The 22817-nt window shown below is 44.4% G+C and overlaps 1 protein-coding gene across 6 annotated transcripts in view; it reads right to left on the bottom strand.

Moving 5' to 3' along the window:
* aff4 (AF4/FMR2 family, member 4) overlaps nucleotides 1-22817 on the bottom strand; it is a 149686-nt gene that overhangs the window by 51531 nt on the left and 75338 nt on the right. For 5 of the 6 annotated variants that reach the window (XM_072512556.1, XM_072512557.1, XM_072512558.1 and 2 more), the window contains 4 exons: nucleotides 14262-14306; nucleotides 11423-11509; nucleotides 10298-10334; nucleotides 4840-4891 (listed from right to left, as the gene is read on the bottom strand). In XM_072512556.1, coding sequence (XP_072368657.1) covers nucleotides 4840-4891; nucleotides 10298-10334; nucleotides 11423-11509; nucleotides 14262-14306 — 221 coding nt within the window. The remainder of the gene's footprint in view (nucleotides 1-4839; nucleotides 4892-10297; nucleotides 10335-11422; nucleotides 11510-14261; nucleotides 14307-22817) is intronic. The other variant, XM_072512561.1, reaches the window with a different exon arrangement.

Here is a 22817-nt window from a genome sequence, read left to right on the forward strand (position 1 = left end):
GCCCTCTCCAATGCATTCACATCTTTCCTATCATGTGGCGCCCAGAACTCTACACAATATTCCAGCTGAGGTCTAACTAGTGTTGTGGTATTTTTATAAGATAGATATGCAGGATAAGGTACAAACAAACAAGAGCTTTATTGGAAACTCAACAGGCTGTAAAGAGAGACTGCCCAACTGCCGAGCAAACAGCCGCTGATGTCATCAATATGTCATGTGATCAGACTCTTAAAATGACCTTGCTCCAACTATGAACAAACATGAATGCATAACACTTTCCTCCCCCTTTACATTAGGAGATTCCTGCAATGAAACACAATATAACGGTAACAATCAAAATTTACAATATGAACAATTTATAAACACAAGTCAATTGTGTGGTTGCCTGCGCACCTCGGGCATCTGCGTTTTTTGTTGACTGCAATCTATGATGTTTTTTGGTTTCGTTTGGACGTCGTCCATAGTAGTCTCAACATGGAGCCAACATTGTGTTTGCAGATTGACCTTGTGTTGAAACAGTCTCAACTGGGGTACGGTCTTCCACAGTTGTTTCTGGTATTGTCAGGTTCTCAGGAATGTTTAGCTCTTCACTTGGCACAGTTTGTTGCAGACCCTCGGTTGACTGCCTCTGGCAAACTAATTCTAGTTGATTAAAGGTAATCAGCGTGTCTTCTCCACACTACACCGTTCCGAATTTGAACAGTACAGGAGGCTGGTCCTGTCTATGCTAAGACGATGGCAGGTATCCACTTCTCATAGTTCCTTGACAATACTTCCTGACCTTTCAGAAAAACACGGTGTTTAGCTTTGTTCTCACATCGCAAAACCTGACTTTGTTGTTTCCTCTCAATAATTTATTTCATCTTAGGCGGCTTCAGCAGATCAAACGGTGTGTGTAACTGATGTTTTACCGTGAGTAATGTCTGAGAACTTTGGGTTGTTGAATGTGATGTATTCCTCTATGTCATCAGGAATTGGCTTAATCGTTTTGACAATGATTCTTGCTCATGAGACACAATGATTCTTGCTCATGAGGTACTTTCAATGAGCGAGTGACATTTTTGTAAGATTTAGCTACCTTGAACAACTTGTGAGCGACAATAGGCCACATTTCATTTCGCGAATTCACATATTATCTGAAGACTTCACGGTCTGTATAAATCTTTCAACCAGCCCATGATAATGAGGAGTGGATTGGATGTGTTGGAATCCATTCCCCTTTAGAAGCCCAGAGCTTCCTTCTCTATCTGTGCATAGTTCATTTATGCTTTCTTCAAAGATCTTGATGGAAATGCTACCATTGGGCATTATGTGAGAAACCACTGCTCCCATCCAATAAGGTGAAACGTTGCATGCCAATTACAATTACAAAAGTAACTTCAGATCAAAGTGGGTCAGGACTTTAGTCGTGTCTCTTTAGCTTGTACGAAGGCCTCCTCACATTGATCCACCCATTTTCAGTTTTGAAACAATAACTTATGTAAAGGCTTGAGAATAGTGAACCATCCAGAATAGTTTAGTAAGTCCAAAAATTATCAAAGTTGATTTACGTTTGGAGGTGCAGGTGTCTCAGATTTGGCTTTTACTTTTGAAAGCAAATTTTGCAGTCCCTTTTTATCAATGATGTACCCCAGACATTCAATAAAAGATTTGAAGGACTCACATTCATCCTTCTACACTCGTAGTCCGTAATCTTCTACGGTCTCTGGAGTGCAGCATCTAAATTTTGAAGCTGCTCTTCTTCATTTTTTCCAGTAACTAAGATGTCGTCTAAGTAGCACTGGACTCCTAGTCTGCTTAGCATTTGATCCATGGCACATTGGAACAACGCAGGCGCAGACGTGACGTTAAATGGAAGTCTTTTATATCAGAATAGCCCTTTGTGTGTCATGATTGTCAAATATTGTTGTGAATCTGAATCTACATTTATCTGGAGATAAGCTTAACAAAGGTCAACTTTACTGAAATTCTGGCATCCAGTCAATCCAGCAAATATACCAATTAAAGACAGAGGATACTGCTCTGCACACCGTACCGGACGGATAGTGACTTAAATTGTTACATATGCATACCAAAAGCAATATTAATTAGCAAGAGGACGAGGATTACGGAAACCAAGACAGTAATGGACCCAGCGGGACGGTACGTCATGCTCAGCGGTGTCCTGGAAGGGGCACCGGTCATACGTTAGTAACAACCAAAACGGGGAGGTCTCGCCCTCCATGTTTTGGGAGGCACTGAAGGCCTTGATGAGAGGAGAGATCATAGCCTACAAGGCAAGCAGAGATAGGGAAGAGAGGGTGGCCAGGCAACAGCTAATGGACTCCATTCTGGAAGTCGATAGAAAATACTCCGAGGCCCTGACCACAGGGCTGCTACTGGCAGAAAGGAAAAAGCTGCAAATGGACTTTAACCTGATATCCACTAGGAAAGCAGTGTACCAACTCCGCCAGATACGGGGGGCCTTCTACAAACACGGAGACAAGGCTGGGGGAAGATGGGGGGAGCTGGAAGCACCAATAGACCTGGGAGAAATCATGGAGAGCATCAGCTCCATGCAGGCGGGGAAGGTACTGGGAACCGACGGCAATGTCCAAGGTTGTGGGGGTGAGGGTGCAGCCGTGCCCAATAGTAGCAATCTTCGGGGTATTGGAGCAGGCAGTTACACATAAGGAAGGGGGCCAATACCCTTGTTTTCGCTTCCCTAATTGCACGCTGGAGAATCCTGCTCGGCTGGCGATCGGCAGCACCACCAAAGCTGCAGACTGGCTTGCTGACCTCTTGGAATTTCTCCACCTGGAGAAGATTATGTACGCCATCCGAGGGTCACAGGAACGCTACGGCGTTTCTCACAAGTCTGCTGTGTGACACTGATTAGAATGCTTTCTGAAAATCCATGCACACCACATCAACAGTATCGATCCATTCCATTACCTCTTCAGAAAAATCAAGCAAGTTAGTTAAACACTATTTACCCATTAGAAATCCATGCTGGTTCTTCCAAATCAACCCACATTTTTTCACATGACAAATAATGCTATCCCAAATAAGTGTTTCTAGAATCTTTCCCATTACTGATGTTAAACGGACTGGCCTGTAATTGCTGGGGCTATCCTTACAAACTTTTTGAACAAGGTCATAACATTTGCAATTCTCCAGTCCTCTGGCATCACCCTCGAGTCTGGAGAAGACTGGAAGACTATGGCCAGCTCCACCGCAATTTCCATTTCTCACTTCCTTCAACATCGTTGGATGCATCTCATCCATTGCTGCACTTACAAAGGTAATTTATCTATTTGAATTTATTTTTTTGGTGGGGAGAGGGAAAAGAGATGGCAGTTTAAAGACAAAAGTAAATTAACAGGAATTTTTTTAAAGTGGAACATTTATTTTACTTGGGATGCTTATTTCATTGTAAACAGGGCCGGGATTCTCCCCTACCCGGCGGGGCTGGGGTTCCCGGCGGGATGCAGTGGCGTGAACCACTCCGGCGTCGGGCCGCCCCAAAGGTGCGGATGGGTCCAAGCCCTCACCTTGAGGGGCTAGCCCCACGCCGGAGTGGTTTGCGCGCAGACGAGCAGCGGGAAAGACCTTTGGCGCCACACCAGTCGGGGCCTAAAGGACTTCACCGAGCGGCGGTAGCCGCGCATGCGCGGGAGCGTCAGTGGCTGCTGACGTCATCCCCGCGCATGCGCAGGGGGGGGGGTCACCAACGCGTCGGCCACCTACATGGCCGACACGTAGTACAAGAGTGCCCCCACGACACAGGCCCGCCCGCGGATCGGTGAGCCCCGATCGCAGGCTAGGCCACCGTGGGGGCATCCCCCGGGGCCAGATCGCTCCGCGCACCCCCAGGACCCTGAAGCCCGCCCGCACCGCCTAGTCCCGCCGGGAAGAGAGGTGGTTTGATCCTTGATCCTCGCCGGCAGGACAGGCATTCCAGCAGTGGGACTTCGGCCCATCGCGGGCCAGAGAATCGCCGCCGGGGGGGCGCGCCAACCGGCGTGCTGCCATTCCTGTCCCTGACGAATATCTGGAGCCGGAGAATTTGGCAATCGGCGAGGGCGGGATTCACGCCAGCCCCCGGCGATTCTCCGACCCGGCGGGGGGTCGGAGAATCCCGCACCAGGTCTGTTTCACAATAAAGCTGATTATTCAAAAGCGTCCACTCCAGAAGACAAGGACATTGAATGGAAATTCTAATTGACATCATAATTACAAGTCTTGAAACTTTACAAGGGAAGCATTTTGCCATATTTATAGATGTGAAAAGTATGATAATTAAAATAAAAATTAAATATACAATATTAACAATGATATTAAGAAATCAGTAAAATTACAAAACTGTTGAACATTTTTTAAACTACTTTTCATATCATCTCACTTCACACATCTGAATTATCTACTCATCATTTCAAAATTGGTATCTGCCTCTCTCCTTCCCAAACAGCCAAATGCACTAACAAAACTATTTGGAAGGGACCAATTCTATTCTGAAGAGGCTGCACAATCATTAAATGCACCTTCCCAGGATGACTACATTTTCCCAACCTACATGTTGCCAAAAAGACACAAACACATTATCAAGACCAACTGGTTTGGTTCTGGTCTGTTGAGATGGCTACTAGCCAAGAACTGGTTAATCCAGCCCAGGCTTACTTTTGCACACTTCGTTACGCATTTTCCTCAGTCAAAAATGTGCCAAAAGAATAAGAATTCCTCCGTGCTCTAATGCACTGATGTTGTAAAACCCTTCTGACAAAGATTGGGTTCATGATTACTGAAGGGTGTGTGCAGAGAAAATTGTGTCCAAAATTAGGCAAAATGAAAATGACTTACCATTTTGCTTGGTGCTGATTGGAGGTTGATTTTGTTGTTGCATTGTATCTCTCTGCAATTAAAATCTTATTATTAAAAAATATATAATTCTCAGCACTACGAAAAAAGTTTTAGCCCTTCTATTAAATGCAGTAGATTTCTACTCAACTTCTGGACAAAGGCTCCCATAATCCTTGAGGGACCATGCCAAGAGGGTATGTGAGTCACAGACTAGGTAGGTCCCAGGTTCAATGTTTGATCTGTGCTGAATTAACTGATCTCAATTTGGGTAGTGCTGGCTGCATTACACTGGTCTCAGTAATCTAGGCTCAGGATTAAAATTATTTCAATGTTCTCATTGATAATCACTACCCTTTCTGCTATAATCACTGGATAAGAGTAGAATCAGATTCATCCGCTGAACAGTCTGCCCACATTTAAGGGTCAGTAAAGAGTCAATGAATTCAAGAGGGACAAGGGAAGATGGGGAAGGCAGACACACTTGGCACAATGGTTAGAACTGCTGCCTCTCAGTTCAAGGGGACCAGGTTCAATTCCGGCCTCAGGTGACTGTGTGGAGTTTGCATGTTCTCCCTGTGTCTGCGTGGGTCTTCACACAGTCCAAAGATGTGCAGGTCAGTTAGGGTTACGGGGATAGGGCAGGGGAGTGGGTCTAGGTAGGGTGAGCTTTCAGAGGATCGGTGCAGACTTGATGGGGGCTGAATGGCTTCCTTCTGCACGGGATTCTATGGACTTGCATAGATATAAGTTTAGAGGAAACTGGGGTTTAGGAAAGACATTTCTGAGCTTTGGCCAACTAATGGCAGAGAGATCAATGGGGGAGTGATGGAAATGGAGAATGTGTAGAAGACCAGAGCTGGACTGCAGTGCCCTCATAAATGTAGACTGAAGGAAGCTACAAAGATGAGGGGGATGGTGTGCAAGGCCAATAAGGAATTTGACTGTACATGGGAAACATGAAGACGACAAAGTAGGTAATTGAAAGTAGGGATGATGGGTGGGCGAGCATAGGTTGCGTTTTGGATGGGCTTAGGTTTATGAAGGGTGAGGGAGAGGAGGCTGGCCAGGAGACCATAGGAATAGTCAATCATAAAGTGACAATTCTGAAAACGGTTTGAGTAGCAAATGGGCTGAGGTAGAGATGTGCAATGTTGTAGAACTGAGGTAGAAGTAGTCAGTCTTTGTGTGGTCGAGGATATATATTTAGGTGCTCAGTTGAGGCACTGAGGCTGCACACGGTTTGATTTAGCCGGCATTTGTCCCAGAATGGATTGGAATCAGTGGTGAGGGAATGAAATATCTGGGTAAGAGGCAGAAAGACAAGGGGTGGAATTCTCCGCTGGCCGATGCCAAATCGGGAACGGTGATCAAGTGGAGAATAGCTCCCGACACCAAAATTGCGGCAGGCACCAGTTTGACGTTGAATCATGGTGCTCCGCCCCCTCTAAAACGGCATCATTGCAACGCATGTTGCGCACAGTTGCGACCTCGTCACATCTCAAAGCGGGCTTAGCCGTAGTGCTCCGCCTCCGCTGGGCCGAGTAGTTGGGGTAGCCAGGTGGTGGGTTGTGAGGTGAGGGTGGATGGGGACATGGTGCAGCGGAACCAGGGCCATCTTTTTGGACGCAATCGGCTGTAACTTGTCAGCCCTGTGCATGTCCATCACAGACCCGGCGATTCCCCCACCGTTCTTTCAGTGTTCCACGCAGCGCCGGTGTTAGCCGCTCACTGGTAGCGGAATCGTTGTGGGTGTTGCGACGATTTTTCCAACGTGGAAGTCCAGGGATCTTTCGTTGGTGTCAGCACTTAGGCTCAGGAACTGAGAATCCAGCCCAATGACTTTGACATTCAAAAAGTTTATTTCTGGAAGAATTTGTCTATCATACTGATGAGTGGAATTAAGCAAGGGAAATTTAATAGTTGGATAATACAGTAAAAGTTTTGGAAAAAGGAGTGTCAATGTTGGCTCGGTGGCAACATCCTTCCAAATTAGGTAAAGGATTCACCCTCCATTTCAGCGACTTAAGCACATATTATGTTAATACTTGAATGTAATACTGAAGGAAACATACAGAAATAGGTGGTCATTCAACTGTTATGCTACATCAAGGCTGATTTGTACCTTGGCACAATTTTGCTTGCCTTTGCTCCAGACCTCATGATACCCTCCACCAAATATTTATTGATCTCGGAGGAAACCCATGCAGACAGGGGTAGAATGTGCAAACTCCACAAAGGCAGTCACCCAAGGACGGAATTGAACCCGGATCCCTGGTGCTGTGAGTGCCGCCAAGATATTAGGCAGAAGTTACAACAGCACTCACTAATGGACAAAAAATAGTGGACAAAAATAATTCATAGAGTTAACCTTCTGGCAAGTAGGAAACCAATCTTTTATTTAATACTAAATTCATTTACAGAATGCAACATTGTAAATTTATTCTTCCTCCCTAACCAACGCCCTTTGTCCCAAAGGTATGTGCTTAAGATACTTGAAATAAATCAATGCCTCCCACTTGTATATCCTTAATGTGAGTAATACAATTACATACTGTTAACACTTATATTTTAGGCCCTGCTCTTTTTCCATTTATGTAGACGATGTGGTTTAAGTAACAGGGAGCTCTTTTATCCAACTCTATGCAAATCCATTTGCAGGTCCATCCATTCCTTCTGTTTTGCACAATTTGCAACTCAGTTTTGCTAACATACAACGGACATTTTTTCGTATTCACCTTCTGCTGAAAGTGTCTGAAACCAAGTTTATACTGTTTAACAGAAAAATGTCTCAACTCTACCTGTGATCACAAAATTTTAACACTGGATAACTCAACTGGAGCAAGTTTCCACTTACAAATACCTTGGAATCTAGTTGGACCATGCTTAGACTTTTAATTCCCATATCTCTGCTATACATGCCGAGGTTTAGCCTAGACTCGGTTTTCTGTATTGCAATAAGTCCTGCTTTACTCACTTACCGGATACGCCATGGTTCAGTTGTTTATCCTGCCCGTTTTTGATTACGGTGACCTCATTTATAAAATGGCCTCCAAAACCTCGCTTGGTAAGTTAGACGTCCTCTTTCACTCTGCAATTAGATTTGTGACTGGTGCACCTTTTCACAATCACCACTGTGACCTCTACTCCCCAATTAACTGGCCCTTATTGCACACAAGTGCCAACTCCACTGGCTTCTGTTAATTTATTGAACCTTGCTAGGGAAAACAACTGCCTATTTGAAAAGTTGGTTACATTTTACTGAGAGGTCAAGTAACTTGATCAAATTGACTGCTTCAAGAGTGAGCAGTCTTTGGTTGTAATTCATTGCAGCTGCTAATGACTGGAACGAGGTACAACGAAAGCTGAAGCTAACTAATTTTATTACTATGGATGCCATTCATTGAAGAGTTAATGCTCTCTTGACTGATACTTGCTAAACTGTCAATTCTCACTCACTATTAATTTGTATTTTATTGCTTTTAGTTGTGTATTTTTTGTTGCTGTGGTGTTAGCCTCTTGGCCAGGTCATTATTGTAAATTAGAATTGGTTCTCAATTAACTCACCTGACTAAATACAGATTAAATAAAACACATAGCACCAGCACCAGTAGAGCAGGAGGGTTAGTCAAGAAGTCCCAAGAAGTTTCCTCCTCAATTAACACCATTAAATCAATTTGTCTAGTCTAAAAAGAGAAAGTGCTGGAAAAACCCAAACCTGGCAGCATCTGTGGAGAAGGAAACAGTGTTATTGTTTATGTTAACTGAATTTTTCCAGCACTTTGTTTTTATTTTAGATCTCCAGCATCCTTTTATTTCAGATCTCCAGCATCCATAGTATTTTGCTTTTATTTCCGTTTCCGTGTCATTTATCTCTGCTGTTCATGGGTCCATGCAGCGCTCAAACTGGTCATTGTATTTATCTTACCATGGTAATTAGACATCAAAAGCATAAAATTAACTGATCTGCTTTATGAGATATTGAGGAAGTTAAAGGTACTACATAAATGCAAGCTCTTTTTCTTTCAAGCTTTGCTTAACATTTGTATTTAAACTATATTAATACTTTGGATTTGAACCAGGTAAATAACACATTAAATAATTGTAAATTGTTTATTATTTTGACCAAATTACCACTAGCATTAATGGCTTTTCAGTGTCACTTTGCATTCTTCGCAACCAACAGAAAAAGGTACATTTCTGGGTAAATAATCTTATGCCATCATGTACTACCTTAATCAATAAGGAGATATTAAGAATCAGCCAATGGGAAAGAATTATCATCTACCAACTTCAATTTTAGCATCATTTTGTCTGTTCCAATCACTTGATTACCTGGCACATCATCAGTGATCAGCCATTTGCTAACTGTTGCCCTTTAGGCATGTTAAAGCAGCCCCTTAATTACTTGGCCTCTAATGTTTCCTACCTGCAGTAAAGGAGTGCCTACTTTCCCTGGGCATTCACCACACAGCCTTTCCAAATGTGGGCACTGCAGAACCAAGTCTGCACCTGACCATGAGATATGCTGCCAACCTGACTTGGAATAAAAGGCTCATCAGATTCTGAAGACAAATTATCCTTGCAATCTAAATGTAGCCTGACAGTTGTAAATAGATATGGGCAACTGTTAACCATCAAGATCATTTAGTTTTTAAAATCACTGCACATGGGTAGTGAATATATGTTTTATTTTGTGACAAAATTTTAAAAGGAAGAGTGGGTTCCCATGGAAGTACTCATGGAGGTACATGCAAGTATATGGTAGGATTTTGACACCTGCTATAATATTCAATAAATGGATAATGGTGGCATTTGCTGATTGCAATTACACTAGCACAGGGCTAAATCGCTGGCTTTGAAAGCAGACCAAGGCAGGCCAGCAGCACGGTTCAATTCCTGTATCAGCCTCCCCAAACAGGCGCCGGAATGTGGCGACTAGGGGCTTTTCACAGTAACTTCATTTGAAGCCTACTTGTGACAACAAGCTATTTTCATTTTTCAAATATTCAGAAAATAGCATTAGAATTTAGTGCTAAAGATAAATGCATGGTGTATTTTATAAAGCTTTTATATAACATAATTAATTATTCTTTTAAGGTTTGGTGTCGAAGATTAAAAATGGCGAGCTAATGTTAAGTAAACATTGATTCAGTTCATTCACTGGTACGGCATGATTGTGTTTCTCTGGGGTTTTTCTGCCACTGCAATTTGTGCGTTCCAAATAACTGCCATTGCTCGTCAGTACCTTTTCATAGAGCCAGAAATTTTGTTGGTGTGCCATGACTAAGTATGTAGTATTTATTTAGATTATGGTGAAAGAGGATCTTCCATGTTGTGACCATCAGCAAATTGGATGGTATGTAATTTTCTACTTACAGGAGCATCACACCATGTAACGCAGACTAATATAATATGGATAAATTAATAAATATCTGAGTTTAAATAACTAAATACTTACTCTGCCCTGGTACACTGTGGTTAACATGCTGAGATTCCTAAAAAAGTAAAAGATAATAGATGTGAAATATACTGCAACTAAAATGGTCATTTCAGGTTTGGAAATGGAACGACCTTCTCCTGCAACCACAGATGTTCCGCTGACTATCCAAATTTTGAACAAAATAGGTCTCTAAAATCCACTGCCATTTACGAATTTCCATAGTGCACTTTACCTGCAAGATCATGAACATATTCTGTAGGACTTTTAATCACAATACATGCTGTAAAACAGTGCTGGAAGTAGCTTCTGAAGTTTACTCACAATTAGGACCCCTTTCATTCAAACTCAGTGCAATGAACTTTCCACTCACCAAAATCAGTTAATTGAACTTTAACCAGAGAAAATAAACCCTAAAAAGCATTAAAATACACATTCGGTAGGGACAAGAATCTAGTTAGTGGGGTGGAGAAGAACAGCTACAGGTCAAAAAAGGATCAGATGCAGCATGAACACAAAGGGAAATGGAAGAGAGAAAGAAACACACCAAGGTTAATCCCAAATTGTAGTGTTATTCAATTTGCAAAAGATGCAAATAGTTTCTCTAGCTAGCTAGTAAATGTACTTTCAGATTATCTGCAAAATGAATGCATCATCTTAAATACAAACTGAAGTCTGTACATAATCACAGGTTCCTCTTAGTAGTGTATTAGTGGAAATATTCAATTTGCCGATGCATTTGAGATTCTCATCTCAGGAATGAATTTCCATTTGTTCAAAGAAATAGTCAATGCTGTCAGCATGTTTCCATGTAATGTGTAACGTGTAATGTGCCAAATTTTAGAGTTAAGTTTAAAGTGGTTTGGTAGATTGCAGGTACATTTTTTTCTACTCAAAGGATACAGATACTCAGGTTCCCTTCTTTTGTGAATTCCACTGCAATGCCTTCCTCACTCTTGTAGTGTGCTTGTCCTTAGACATTTCTTCTTTTTCTCACACTGAGCAGCTCCTTTTCTTCTCCCACATCTCGGATTCACAGCTACAATATTTCCTTTCTACATCACACCAATTCCACTGTTCTTGTACTCTTCTCTTGACCCCAGTTTTAAAAATTCCATGTCTGTAGAGGTAAACACAGATACCCACCTTTGTTGGAAATGGAAATTTTGATGGCTCAGCCTTGCACGGGGTATGAATTGCTGTCAAAGGTGGTGGCCAGGAGTGAGTCATTTCCTACAGCACACAGTGTACAATGGGTCAGAATTGTATTCCATAACAGATGATTCAATAGTAAATCCTAATAAACAGGTAACGTATACAGGTTTTATGGAAACAGAACCCGATTGGGAAAAATTGGGCCTAGACTCCTAAACGACCCTCTTATGGGCTGGCCGGATTAATACTGCACTCTTGTATGCTTCACCCGATGCCGGTGTTTATGTATTTACATTGTGTACCTTGTGTTGCCCTATTATGTATTTTCTTTTTATTTTACTTTCATGTACTGTAGCCACCTAAAATGGCTGATTCCCGATTAATTTGGCCAAAACCCGATGTAAAATGGCTAACCGAAAAGGCTGATGGGAAAAACAGCCAACAGGGCACAAACGGACAGCTGCAGACAGAACAGCGTATTCGGCTCTGGGGAAGTCGGCCCAGATCGATACCTGCAACCATTAGCAGCACATCAACCCAGACATCTGCAGTTTAATCGGCTATCCCTGGGAACAATTGCAACAAATTAGCAATTGAAAGCGATCCAGACCTCTCGGCGCCAGCAGTGGCCGAGACAAAGAAAGGTGAACGACCACCCCCCGATCAAGGAATTGCCCCATTATTGGAGCATATCGAACCCAGTGATTGGGAACAAGTCCAATCATTTGGGACCAGGGTCAAGATCCGCCCCGAGAGGCGGGAAGCCCCATGGAACTATAAAGATAGGGGCCAAGTTCAGATCGACCCTTCTCTCCCTTCTTCTCCTGCTCGCAACCTTCGCAAGAACCATCAGCCAGAAACCGTAAGTTTGACTCCAGCGATCGCTACCCGATAGAGACTCCTAGCCATCGACCTGTATCAGCCTTTGAATCCCGCAGGCCAGACCCAATTCGATAAGCCATTCGTTTCCCTGACCTGGTGGGCCATTCCCAAAAGTTAAGTATTGGCCAGTAGTGGTAGGTAGTAGTCTAGAAAGTAGGATTAGTGTGTAAGTATTTATTGCTGTACATAATAAATGACCGTTAATTTTACTCTTACTAAGCGGTGTGCTGTCTTATTAATCATAACTAGAGCTTGAACCACGTGGCGGTATCAGAAAGATACCTGGCGACTCGTGAGCAAAGGTGACAGAATTAGAGCTAATAAAACTAAGGCTAATAAGAGCAACAGTACTTAATGATCAGTTTGAGCTGCTCGCAGAAAAATACTTTTCACTGTACCTCGGTACACGTGACAATAAACAAATCCAATCCAATCCAATATTCTCTAGAGTTTCGAATAAGAGACAATCTCATTGAAACCTACAAATTCTGAAGGGGTTTGATAAGATAGGCAGAGATTGCTTCTATGCTCAAGGAACCTTAAACACTGGGGCATAGCCAATCATTTGGGACTGAGATGAGGAGAAAGTTCTTCATTCAAAGGGTTGCGCATCTTTGTAATTCCCAACCCCAGAGGGACATCAGAATTTATAAGGGATATATAAATTAACAGAATATTTTTTAAAAGGTGGGGACTGAATCACTTGGTGTACCCTGGGCAAATTATCCCCCACCTTCTAACAGCACTTCAATCAAATATTGCACTTGGTCTGTGACTTCTCATATATAATGCCACAGAGGATTGATTAACAAACTGAAGGTAGTTTTTCCATTACTACATTGTCACTATCTTTTAATTCCACAGATTTCATTGCAAATGAAGCTCAATTAATTTTTGTACAGGTACCGGACCCCTTAGCCATTGTTCCAAGATCAGCCGGGACCTCAAAACCAGGTCCCACCTTGGAAACTACAATCTCCATCATACTTTGTTGTCTGTCATATCCAGATTGCACACGCTGCTCTCTTGCTCTTTGTACTGTACAAAATGTGGAGGTTATAAATAGTCCTTTTTCTTATGGTGGCTATAGAGGCATGAAGCCTCAAAGTAATGTTTTGTTTTTAGTATTTAGTGCAAACCCGAATTAAGGACACAACATCCGAATAATCCCCGTATCCGACACCTGCCCCGTCCCGATATGGGGTAGGTACCTGTATAATGCGCTTTGAAGTAGCATACATTTATAAGATGGAAACAGTATGAACAGTCAACAAAAGTTTATTTTCAGGCCATCCATCTTTTCTGGTCTTGCATTATTATATCACTGTTGTTCAGTTAATTGAGAAAACTCAGTTTAGAAAAATAGGAAGAAAACCTACAATAACTATTGCTACTGCAATGCAACAGCAAACCATTTAGAAAGTAGATTCAGTAGGTATTGCAACTGTGTCCTCTGGGGTTGCTTTTGCAAAACCGATGGCAAGATTGGAATTCACATGATCACCCTTGCAATGAAAGTAGATAAATGCATCACCTGCAATGTACCGAGTCATACAGACCAGGGTTATGCAAAGTTTGACCCCTGCTATGTGCCAAATTCGGCAGCAGGGAAACACTGCAATTGCCCTTAGCACTGATGAGGGAAAATATCAGCAAGGTTGACTGCTCCTTATCGCCTACCCAATGCACATGCATGTAAAGCAGTTGTGTGAGCACAGGACTGGTCTTGGTTATAATTAACCGCACCATGAAATCAGGCAATCTGTTGGGCACTGATCCATAATACCAAATGTTTCCAGTATCTGTGATATCCTACCACAGCAGCATGATTGCCTTGAATAAGTCAGTACCTTGGGGAGAGGAGGGAGTAAAGGGAGAGGGGAAAAAATAAAAATGCCAGGAGTAAAGGTAAAAGCTGTTCTAACATCTATAATCATAATGGACGTACCTTCAGAATCTCATCCACACAGCTGGCATCACCTGACACAGAAGACTGTAAATTTCAAGAAGAAGTAAATGTAATTTTTCTTTACAAACAGAATATTTTGTTTTGACGGTTTAATGTCTCCTGTATGCTCTTGACCTCTTTACCAAACCATTTGCAATACCCCCATTTTTACCAAAATTAAATCAGATCCTATGTGAGTGGGAGATCACTTATGCCGAGATGAGTGAACCAACAAACTAACAAAAGTACCTATTCTATGGAAAAGCCAAAGGCTCATTCAATAGTATATTTTAAATACCATGGATCATACTGCCTCGCAGAATCAAAACAACATAGAAATATATGTCTGGTGACATCATTTTGAAGCTTTAGAAATACATTTTTTTCCCTTCGCTAACATCAGAATTTGCTGGACGCCACCGTCGCCAAGTTTTGAATGTTGCATTGCAATTATGCAAACATCATAAACAGAGTTGTATTAACAGGCTAACAGAATTCAAAATAGTTGCCCACTCATAGGATGCAGGTCTCACTGGCAAGGCCAACATATATAGCCCACCCTAATTTACCATGAATTTACCATGAATGGAGTGATTTGCGAGGCCATTTGATTGTTAAGTGTCAAACACGTTGCTGTGTGTCTGGAGGCACATGCAAACCAGACCAAGTAAGGCAGATTTCCTTTCATAAGGGACATTTACAACAATTGAGGATAGTGGCGGCACAGTGGTTAGCACTGTTGCTTCACAGCTCCAGGGACCAATTCCTGACTTGGCTCACTGTCTGTTCTGAGTCTGCCCCTTCTTCTTCGCCCCATGTCTGCGTGGGTTCGCTCCAGGTTCTCCGATTTCCTCCCGAAAGACGTGCTTGTTAGGCGAATTGGACATTCTGAATTCTCCCTCCATGTACCCGAACAGGCGCCAGAGTGTGACGACTCGGGGATTTTCACAGTAATGTCATTGCAGTGTTAATGTATGCCTACTTGTCACATGAATAAAGATTATTATTATTAGTGTTATGGTCACCATTACTGATACCAGCATTCAATTTTTATTAATTGAATTTAAATCCACCAGCTGCCATGGCGGGATTTGAATCCAAATCCCAAGAACATTAGGCTGGGCCTCTGGGTTACTAGTCCAGTGACATTACCACCTCACCACCACCTCCCTTTGTCAATGTGGCTACTCAGTCACACCCAATTTATTTCTTACATACAAAAAGTAAAACCTGCAGATGCTGGAGAAAACCCAAGAGAATACAGGAAACGTGCAGGTCAGGCATCATTAACAGAAAGAGTAGAGAAATTAATGTTTCAGATGAAAACCCATCATCAAAATTCAGATGGTGCATACCTGAAATACCAACTATTTTGTTCTCACCAAAGATGCAGTCTAACATGCGGAGTGCCTCCAATTTTATCAGCTTTTGTTTTGCACATCTGCAAACCAATTTAAATATTAGCCCTCATTAGCCATTTTTGATGGATGGCAGCACGTTTTGACAGCCCTTATTTACACCCATAATACAGCAGTCTGCCTTCTTGAGCAACTATTTTCAGAATTTTATTTCAATGATAAAGCAGTTTTCCGAAATTAACTTCTTGGGCAGCGGAGTGGTTAGCACTGCTGCCTCAGTCCCAGGGACCGGGGTTTGATTCCGACCTTGGATGTCTGTGTGGAGATGTGCAGGTTAGGAGGCTGGCCATAGTAAAAATTGCCACTTAGTGTCCAAACATGTGCAGGTTAGATGGGGTTCCGAGAATAGGGTGGGGGAGTGGGCCTGGATAGGGTGCTCGTTTGGAGGGTCAATGTAGACGTGATGGGCCCAATGGACTCCTCCTGTACTATTGGAATTCTATGGAAATAAAGTTTTCATACAAAAAGTGGACAGACTGCTAAGTTACCCAGAATGCCAATCTAGCAATATACAGTGGTGAACAAAGGTTAATCAACTACTGTTTTTCAAATTCATTCCGTGAAATACCCAACACCAACGTTTCTGCAGTAGGTCCAGCAGTTTTACATTTGAGAGGGGGAGGGGAGAGGGGCGGGGAGAGGGGCGGGGGAGAGAGGGAGAGAGGCGGGGGAGAGAGGGAGAGAGGCGGGGGAGAGAGGGAGAGAGGCGGGGGAGAGAGGGAGAGAGGCGGGGGAGAGAGGGAGAGAGGCGGGGGAGAGAGGGAGAGAGGCGGGAGTGAGAGGGAGAGAGAGGGAGAGAGGCGGGAGTGAGAGGGAGTGAGGCGGGAGTGAGAGGGAGAGAGGCGGGAGTGAGAGGGAGAGAGGCGGGAGTGAGAGGCAGAGAGGCGGGAGTGAGAGGCAGAGAGGCGCGAGTGAGAGGCAGAGAGGCGGGAGTGAGAGGCAGAGAGGCGGGAGTGAGAGGCAGAGAGGCGGGAGTGAGAGGCAGAGAGGCGGGAGTGAGAGGCAGAGAGGCGGGAGTGGGAGGCAGAGAGGCGGGAGTGAGAGGCAGAGAGGCGGGAGTGAGAGGCAGAGAGGCGGGAGTGAGAGGGAGAGAGGCAGGAGTGAGAGGGAGAGAGGCGGGAGTGAGAGGGAGAGAGGCGGGAGTGAGAGAGAGAGAGAGAGAGAGAGAGAGAGAGATTGATTGATTTTGTGTGTTTGCGCAAATGCCTGTTATGAGAATCCAGTTCTCCAGCAACACTCCTAATATTAAAAGAATTTCTGGTGGGGCAGAGAGAGTCCGGCTTACAGCCTATCCCTATAAAATGGGTCACTGATCCAGAACAGCCCAGATGATATGCTGGATATAAAATGAAAAAAAAAAAAAAAGAGTAGAACAAATATTTTTTGTTCTTAAAAAATCATTCACGGCATTTGTGCATTGCTGGCCAGGCTAGCATTTATTTCCACCCCTAACAGCCTAATGAAGGTGATGTCAAATCGCCTTCATGCACCACTGCAGTCCATGTGATGAAGGTTTAAGAAGGGAGGGATGCAGAAGAAGGGAAATTATAGGCCGGTTAGCCTGACTTCTGTCATTGGTAAGATTTTAGAGTCCATTATTAAAGATTAAATCGCGGAGAACTTGGAGGTGCATGATAAAATAGGACTGAGTCAGCATTGCTTTGTCAAGGGGAAGTCATGTCTGACAACTCTAAAAATTGAATGCTGGTATCAGTAATGGTGACCGTGACAACTAATCAAAATAATAATCTTTATTCGTGAGACAAGTAGGCTTACATTAACACTGCAATGATGTTAGTGAAAATCCCCAGTCGCCACACTCCGCGCCTGTTCGTGTACACAGAGCGAGAATTCAGAATGTCCAAATGACCTAATAGCACGTCTTTCGGGACTTGTGCGAGGAAACTGGAGCATCCGGAGGAAACCCACGCAGACACGGGGAGAACGTGCAGACTAATCACAGACAGTGACCCATGCCGTGACTCGAACCTGGGACCCTGGTGCTGTGAAGCCATAGTGTTAACCAATATGCTACCGTGTTGAGGAAGTAACAAGGAAGTTAGGCAAAGGAGAGTCAGTGAACGTGAATTATTTAAATTTCCAGCAGGCCTTTGATAAGGTGCCGCATAGGAGACTGTTAAATAAGTTAAGAGCTCATGATGTTAAGGGTAAGATCCTGGCATGGATAGAAGATTGGCTGACTGGCAGAGAGTTGGGATAAAAGGGTCTTTTTCAGAATGGCAGCCGGTGAATAGTGGTGAGCCTCAGGGGTCTGTGCTGGGGCCACAACTTTTCACAATATACATTAATGATCTGGAAGAAGGAACTGAAGGCATGGTTGCTAGGTTTGCAGAAGACACAAAGATCTGTAGAGGGACAAGTAGTATTGAGGAAGCAAGCGGGCTGCAGAAGGACTTGGACAGGCTAGGAGTGGGGGCAAAGAAGTGGCAGATGGAATACAATGTGGAAAAGTGTGGGGTTATGCACTTTGGAAGGAGAAATGGAGGCATAGACTATTTTCTAAATGGGGAAATGCTTAGGAAATCAGAAGCACAGAGGGACTGGGGAGTCCTTGCTCATGATTCGCTTAAGGTTAGCGTGCAGACTCAGTCGGCAGTTACGAAGGCAAATGCAATGTTAGCATTCATAGAATTTACAGTGCAGAAGGAAGCCCTTCGGCCCTCGGCCCATTGAGTCTGCACTGGCCCTTGGAAAAAGCACACTACCCAAACCCACATCTCCACCCTGCCCCCGCAACACCACCTAACCTTTTTTGGATACCAAGGTCCAATTCAGCACAGCCATTCCACCTAACCTGCACATCTTTGGACTGTGGGAGGAAACTGGAGCACCCGGAGGAAACCCACGCAGACACGGGGAGAACATGCAGATTCCGCACAGACAGTGGCCCAAGCCGGGAATCGAACCAGGGACCCTGGAGCGGTGAAGCAACTGTGCTAACCACTGTGCTACCGTGATGCCCTCATGTCGAAAGGGCTAGAATACAAGACCAGGCATGTACTTCTGAGGCTATACAAGGCTCTGGTCAGACCCCATTTGGAGTATTGTGAGCAGTTTTGGGTCCCGTATCCAAGGAAGGATGTGCTGGCCTTGGAAAAAGTCCAGAGGAGGTGCACAAGAATGACCCATGGAATGAAGAGCTGTTGTACGAGGAACGATTGATGACTCTGGGTCTGTACTCGTTGGAGTTTAGAAGGATGAGGGGGGATCTTATTGAAACTTTCAGGATACTGCGAGGCCTGGATAGAGTGGACGTGGAGAGGATGTTTCCACTTGCAGGAAAATCTAGAACCAGAGGACACAATCTCAGACTAAAGGGACGATCCTTTAAAACAGAGATGAGGAGGAATTTCTTCAGCCAGAGGGTGGTGAATCTGTGTAACTCTTTGCCGCAGAAGGCTGTGGAGGCCAAATCAATGAGTGTCTTTAAGAGAGAGATAGATAGGTTCTTGATTAAGAAGGGGATCATGGGAAGAAGGCAGGAGAATGGGAATGAGAAAAATATCAGCCATGATTGAATGGTGGAGCAGATTCGATGGGCCGAGTGGCCTAATTCTGCTCCTGTGTCTTATGGTCTTATAAGCTACACCCACAGTGCTAGTAGGGTTAAGTTCCAGGATTTTGGCCCAGCAATAAATGAAGGTGGTGATGTTTCCCTGCCTTGGCTGCCTTATCCTTCTAGATGGCAGTGGTTGTGGGTTTGGAAGGTGCTATTGAAAGGGCGTTACTGAGTTCCTGCAGTGCATCATGGAGATGGTACACACTGCAGCCATTGTGCATCGGTGGTGGTGGAAGCGAATGTTGTGGATGGGATGCCTAGCCAGCAGAGGGCAGTAGAGCGGAACTGCTGATTGGCGGTTGTGGGCGGAATTTGCATACGTCCGTGTGCTCACCCTACCTTGAAGGTGGTTTGTGGAGGAGCTGTTGTCAAGTGACACTTAAACCCGAAACACTTCTTCAGTGTTCCCCTCCCTACCCCCTCCTCTAACCAAAAATTAAAAAAAACAACCGCAGTAAAGATCAAGAGGGAGGCTCGAGGGCAGGTAGAAGTAAAAAGAAGTTGAACCGTGACGTCACAGCCTGCAGGTAAGGGATTGGCTGGTGACTGGCAAGTAGTTGTTCTTTTATTTTCCCTCAGCTGTTATCGTGCGGTGCGTAGAGGTTGCTGAGTGAGTGCTTGCTGAGAAGGGGAGTGAACAACAGGTAAGCTCTTTCTTTCTTTTTTTATCTCGAGGGGATGGCAGGGAAGGCAGTGCAATGTTCCTCCTGCAGAATGTTTGAGGTGAGGGACGCCGTCAGTGTCCCTGCTGATTTCATCTGTGGGAAGTGCACCCACCTCCAGCTCCTCAGAAACCACGTTAGGGAACTGGAGCTGGATGAACTTCGGATCATTCGGGAGGCAGAGGTGGTCACAGATAGAAGCTTTGGGGATGTAGTTACTCCGAAGAATAAAGATAGATGGGTGACGATGAGAGGGGCTGGGAGGAAGCAGTCAGTACAGGGATCCCCTGTGGTCGTTCCCCTTAGTAACAATATACCACTTTGGATACTGTTGGGGGGGGGACAACTTACCAGGGGTAAGCCATGGGTACAGGTCTCTGGCACAGAGTGTGTCCCTGTTGCTCAGAAGGGAAGGGGGGAGAGGAGTAGTGCATTAGTCATTGGAGACTCCATAGTTAGGGGGATAGATAGGAGATTCTGTTGGAACGAGAGAGACTCGCGGTTGGTGTGTTGCCTCCCAGGTGCCAGGGTGCATGATGTCTCGGATCGTGTTTTCGGGATCCTTTAGGGGAAGGGGAGTAGTCGTGGTCCACAGGTACCAACGACATAGGTAGGAAAAGGGATAGGGATGTAAGGCAGGAATTCAGGGAGCTAGGGTGGAAACTTAGATCTAGGACAGAGTTATCTCTGGGTTGCTACCTGTGCCACACGATAGCGAGACGAGAAATAGGGAGAGAGAGGAGTTGAACATGTGGCTGCAGGGATGGTGCAGGAGGGAGAGTTTCAGATTTCTGGATAATTGGGGCTCATTCTGGGGTCGGTGGGACCTCTACAAAGGGGATGGTCTACACCTTGACCAGAGGGGTTCCAATATCCTGGGGGGGACATTTGCTAATGCTCTTCGGGAGGGTTTAAACTAGTTCAGCAGGGGCTTGGGAACCTGAATTGTAGCTCCAGTATACAGGAGGTTGAGAGTAGTGAGGTCATGAGTAAGGTTTCAAAGTTGCAAGAGTGTACCAGCAGGCAGGAAGGTGGTTTAAAGTGTGTCTTCTTCAATGCCAGGAGCATCCGGAATAAGGTGGGTGAACTTGCGGCATGGGTTGGTACCTGTGACTTCGATGTTGTGGCCATTTTGGAGACATGGATAGAGCAGGGACAGGAATGGTTGTTGCAGGTGCCGGGGTTTAGATATTTCAGTAAGCTCAGGGAAGGTGGTAAAAGAGGGGTAGGGGTGGCATTGTTAGTCAAGGACAGTATTACGGTGGCAGAAAGGACGTTTGATGAGGACTCGTCTACTGAGGTAGTATGGGCTGAGGTTCGAAACCGGAAAGGAGAGATCACCCTGTTAGGGGTTTTCTATAGACCTCTGAAAAGTTCCAGAGATGTAGAGGAAAGGATTGCAAAGATGATTCTGGATAGGAGCGAAAGCAACAGGGTAGTTGTTATGGGGGACTTTAACGTCCCAAATATTGACTGGAAACGCTATAGTTCGAGTACTTTAGATGGGTCCGTTTTTGTCCAATGTGTGCAGGAGGGTTTCCTGACACAGTATGTAGATAGGCCAACGAGAGGCGAGGCCATATTGGATTTGGTACTAGGTAATGAACCAGGACAGGTGTTAGATTTGGAGGTAGGCGAGCACTTTGGTGATAGTGACCACAATTCGATTACGTTTACTTTAGTGATGGAAAGGGATAGGTATATACCGCAGGGCAAGAGTTATATCTGGGGGAAAGGCAATTATGATGCGATGAGACAAGACTTAGGATACATCGGATGGAGAGGAAAGCTGCAGGGGATGGGCACAATGGAAATGTGGAGCTTGTTCAAAGAACAGCTACTGCGTGTCCTTGATAAGTATGTACCTGGCAGGCAGGCAGGAAGTGGTTGAGCAAGGGAACCGTGGTTTACTAAAGCAGTCGAAACACTTGTCAAGAGGAAGAAGGAGGCTTATGTAAAGATGAGACATGAAGGTTCAGTTAGGGCGCTCGAGAGTTACAAGTTAGCTAGGAAGGACCTAAAGAGAGAGCTAAGAAGAGCCAGGAGGGGACATGAGAAATCTTTGGCAGGTAGGATCAAGGATAACCTTAAAGCTTTCTATAGAAATGTCAGGTATAAACGAATGACTAGGGTAAGAGTAGGGCCAGTCAAGGACAGTAGTGGGAAGTTGTGCTTGGAGTCCGAGGAGATAGGAGAGGTGCTAAATGAATATTTTTCATCAGTATTCACACGGGAAAAAGACAACGTTGTTGAGGAGAATACGGAGATTCAGGCTACTAGAGGTTCATAAGGAGGAGGTGTTGGCAATTCTGGAAAGTGTGAAAATAGATAAGTCCCCTGGGCCGGATTGGATTTATCCTAGGATTCTCTGGGTCTAGAGAGGAGATTGCTGAGCCTTTGGCTTTGATCTTTAAGTCATCTTTGTCTACAGGAATAGTGCCAGAAGACTGGAGGATAGCAAATGTTGTCCCCTTGTTCAAGAAGGGGAGTAGAGACAACCCCGGTAACTATAGACCAGTGAACCTTACTTCTGTTGTGGGCAAAATCTTGGAAAGGTTTATAAGAGATAGGATGTATAATCATCTGGAAAGGAATAATTTGATTAGAAAAAGTCAACATGGTTTTGTGAAGGGTAGGTCGTGCCTCACAAACCTTATTGAGTTCTTTGCGAAGGTGACCAAACAGGTGGATGAGGGTAAAGCAGTTGATGTGGTGTATATGGATTTCAGTAAAGCGTTTGATAAGGTTCCCCACAGTAGGCTGCTGCAGAAAATACGGAGGCATGGGATTCAGGGTGATTTAGCAGTTTGGATCAGAAATTGTCTAGCTGGAAGAAGACAAAGGGTGGTGGTTGATGGGAAATGTTCAGAATGGAGTCCAGTTACTCGTGGTGTAC

The sequence above is a fragment of the Scyliorhinus torazame genome, chromosome 7 (genome assembly GCF_047496885.1).
Source record: "Scyliorhinus torazame isolate Kashiwa2021f chromosome 7, sScyTor2.1, whole genome shotgun sequence".
NCBI classification, from domain to species: Eukaryota; Metazoa; Chordata; class Chondrichthyes; order Carcharhiniformes; family Scyliorhinidae; genus Scyliorhinus; species Scyliorhinus torazame.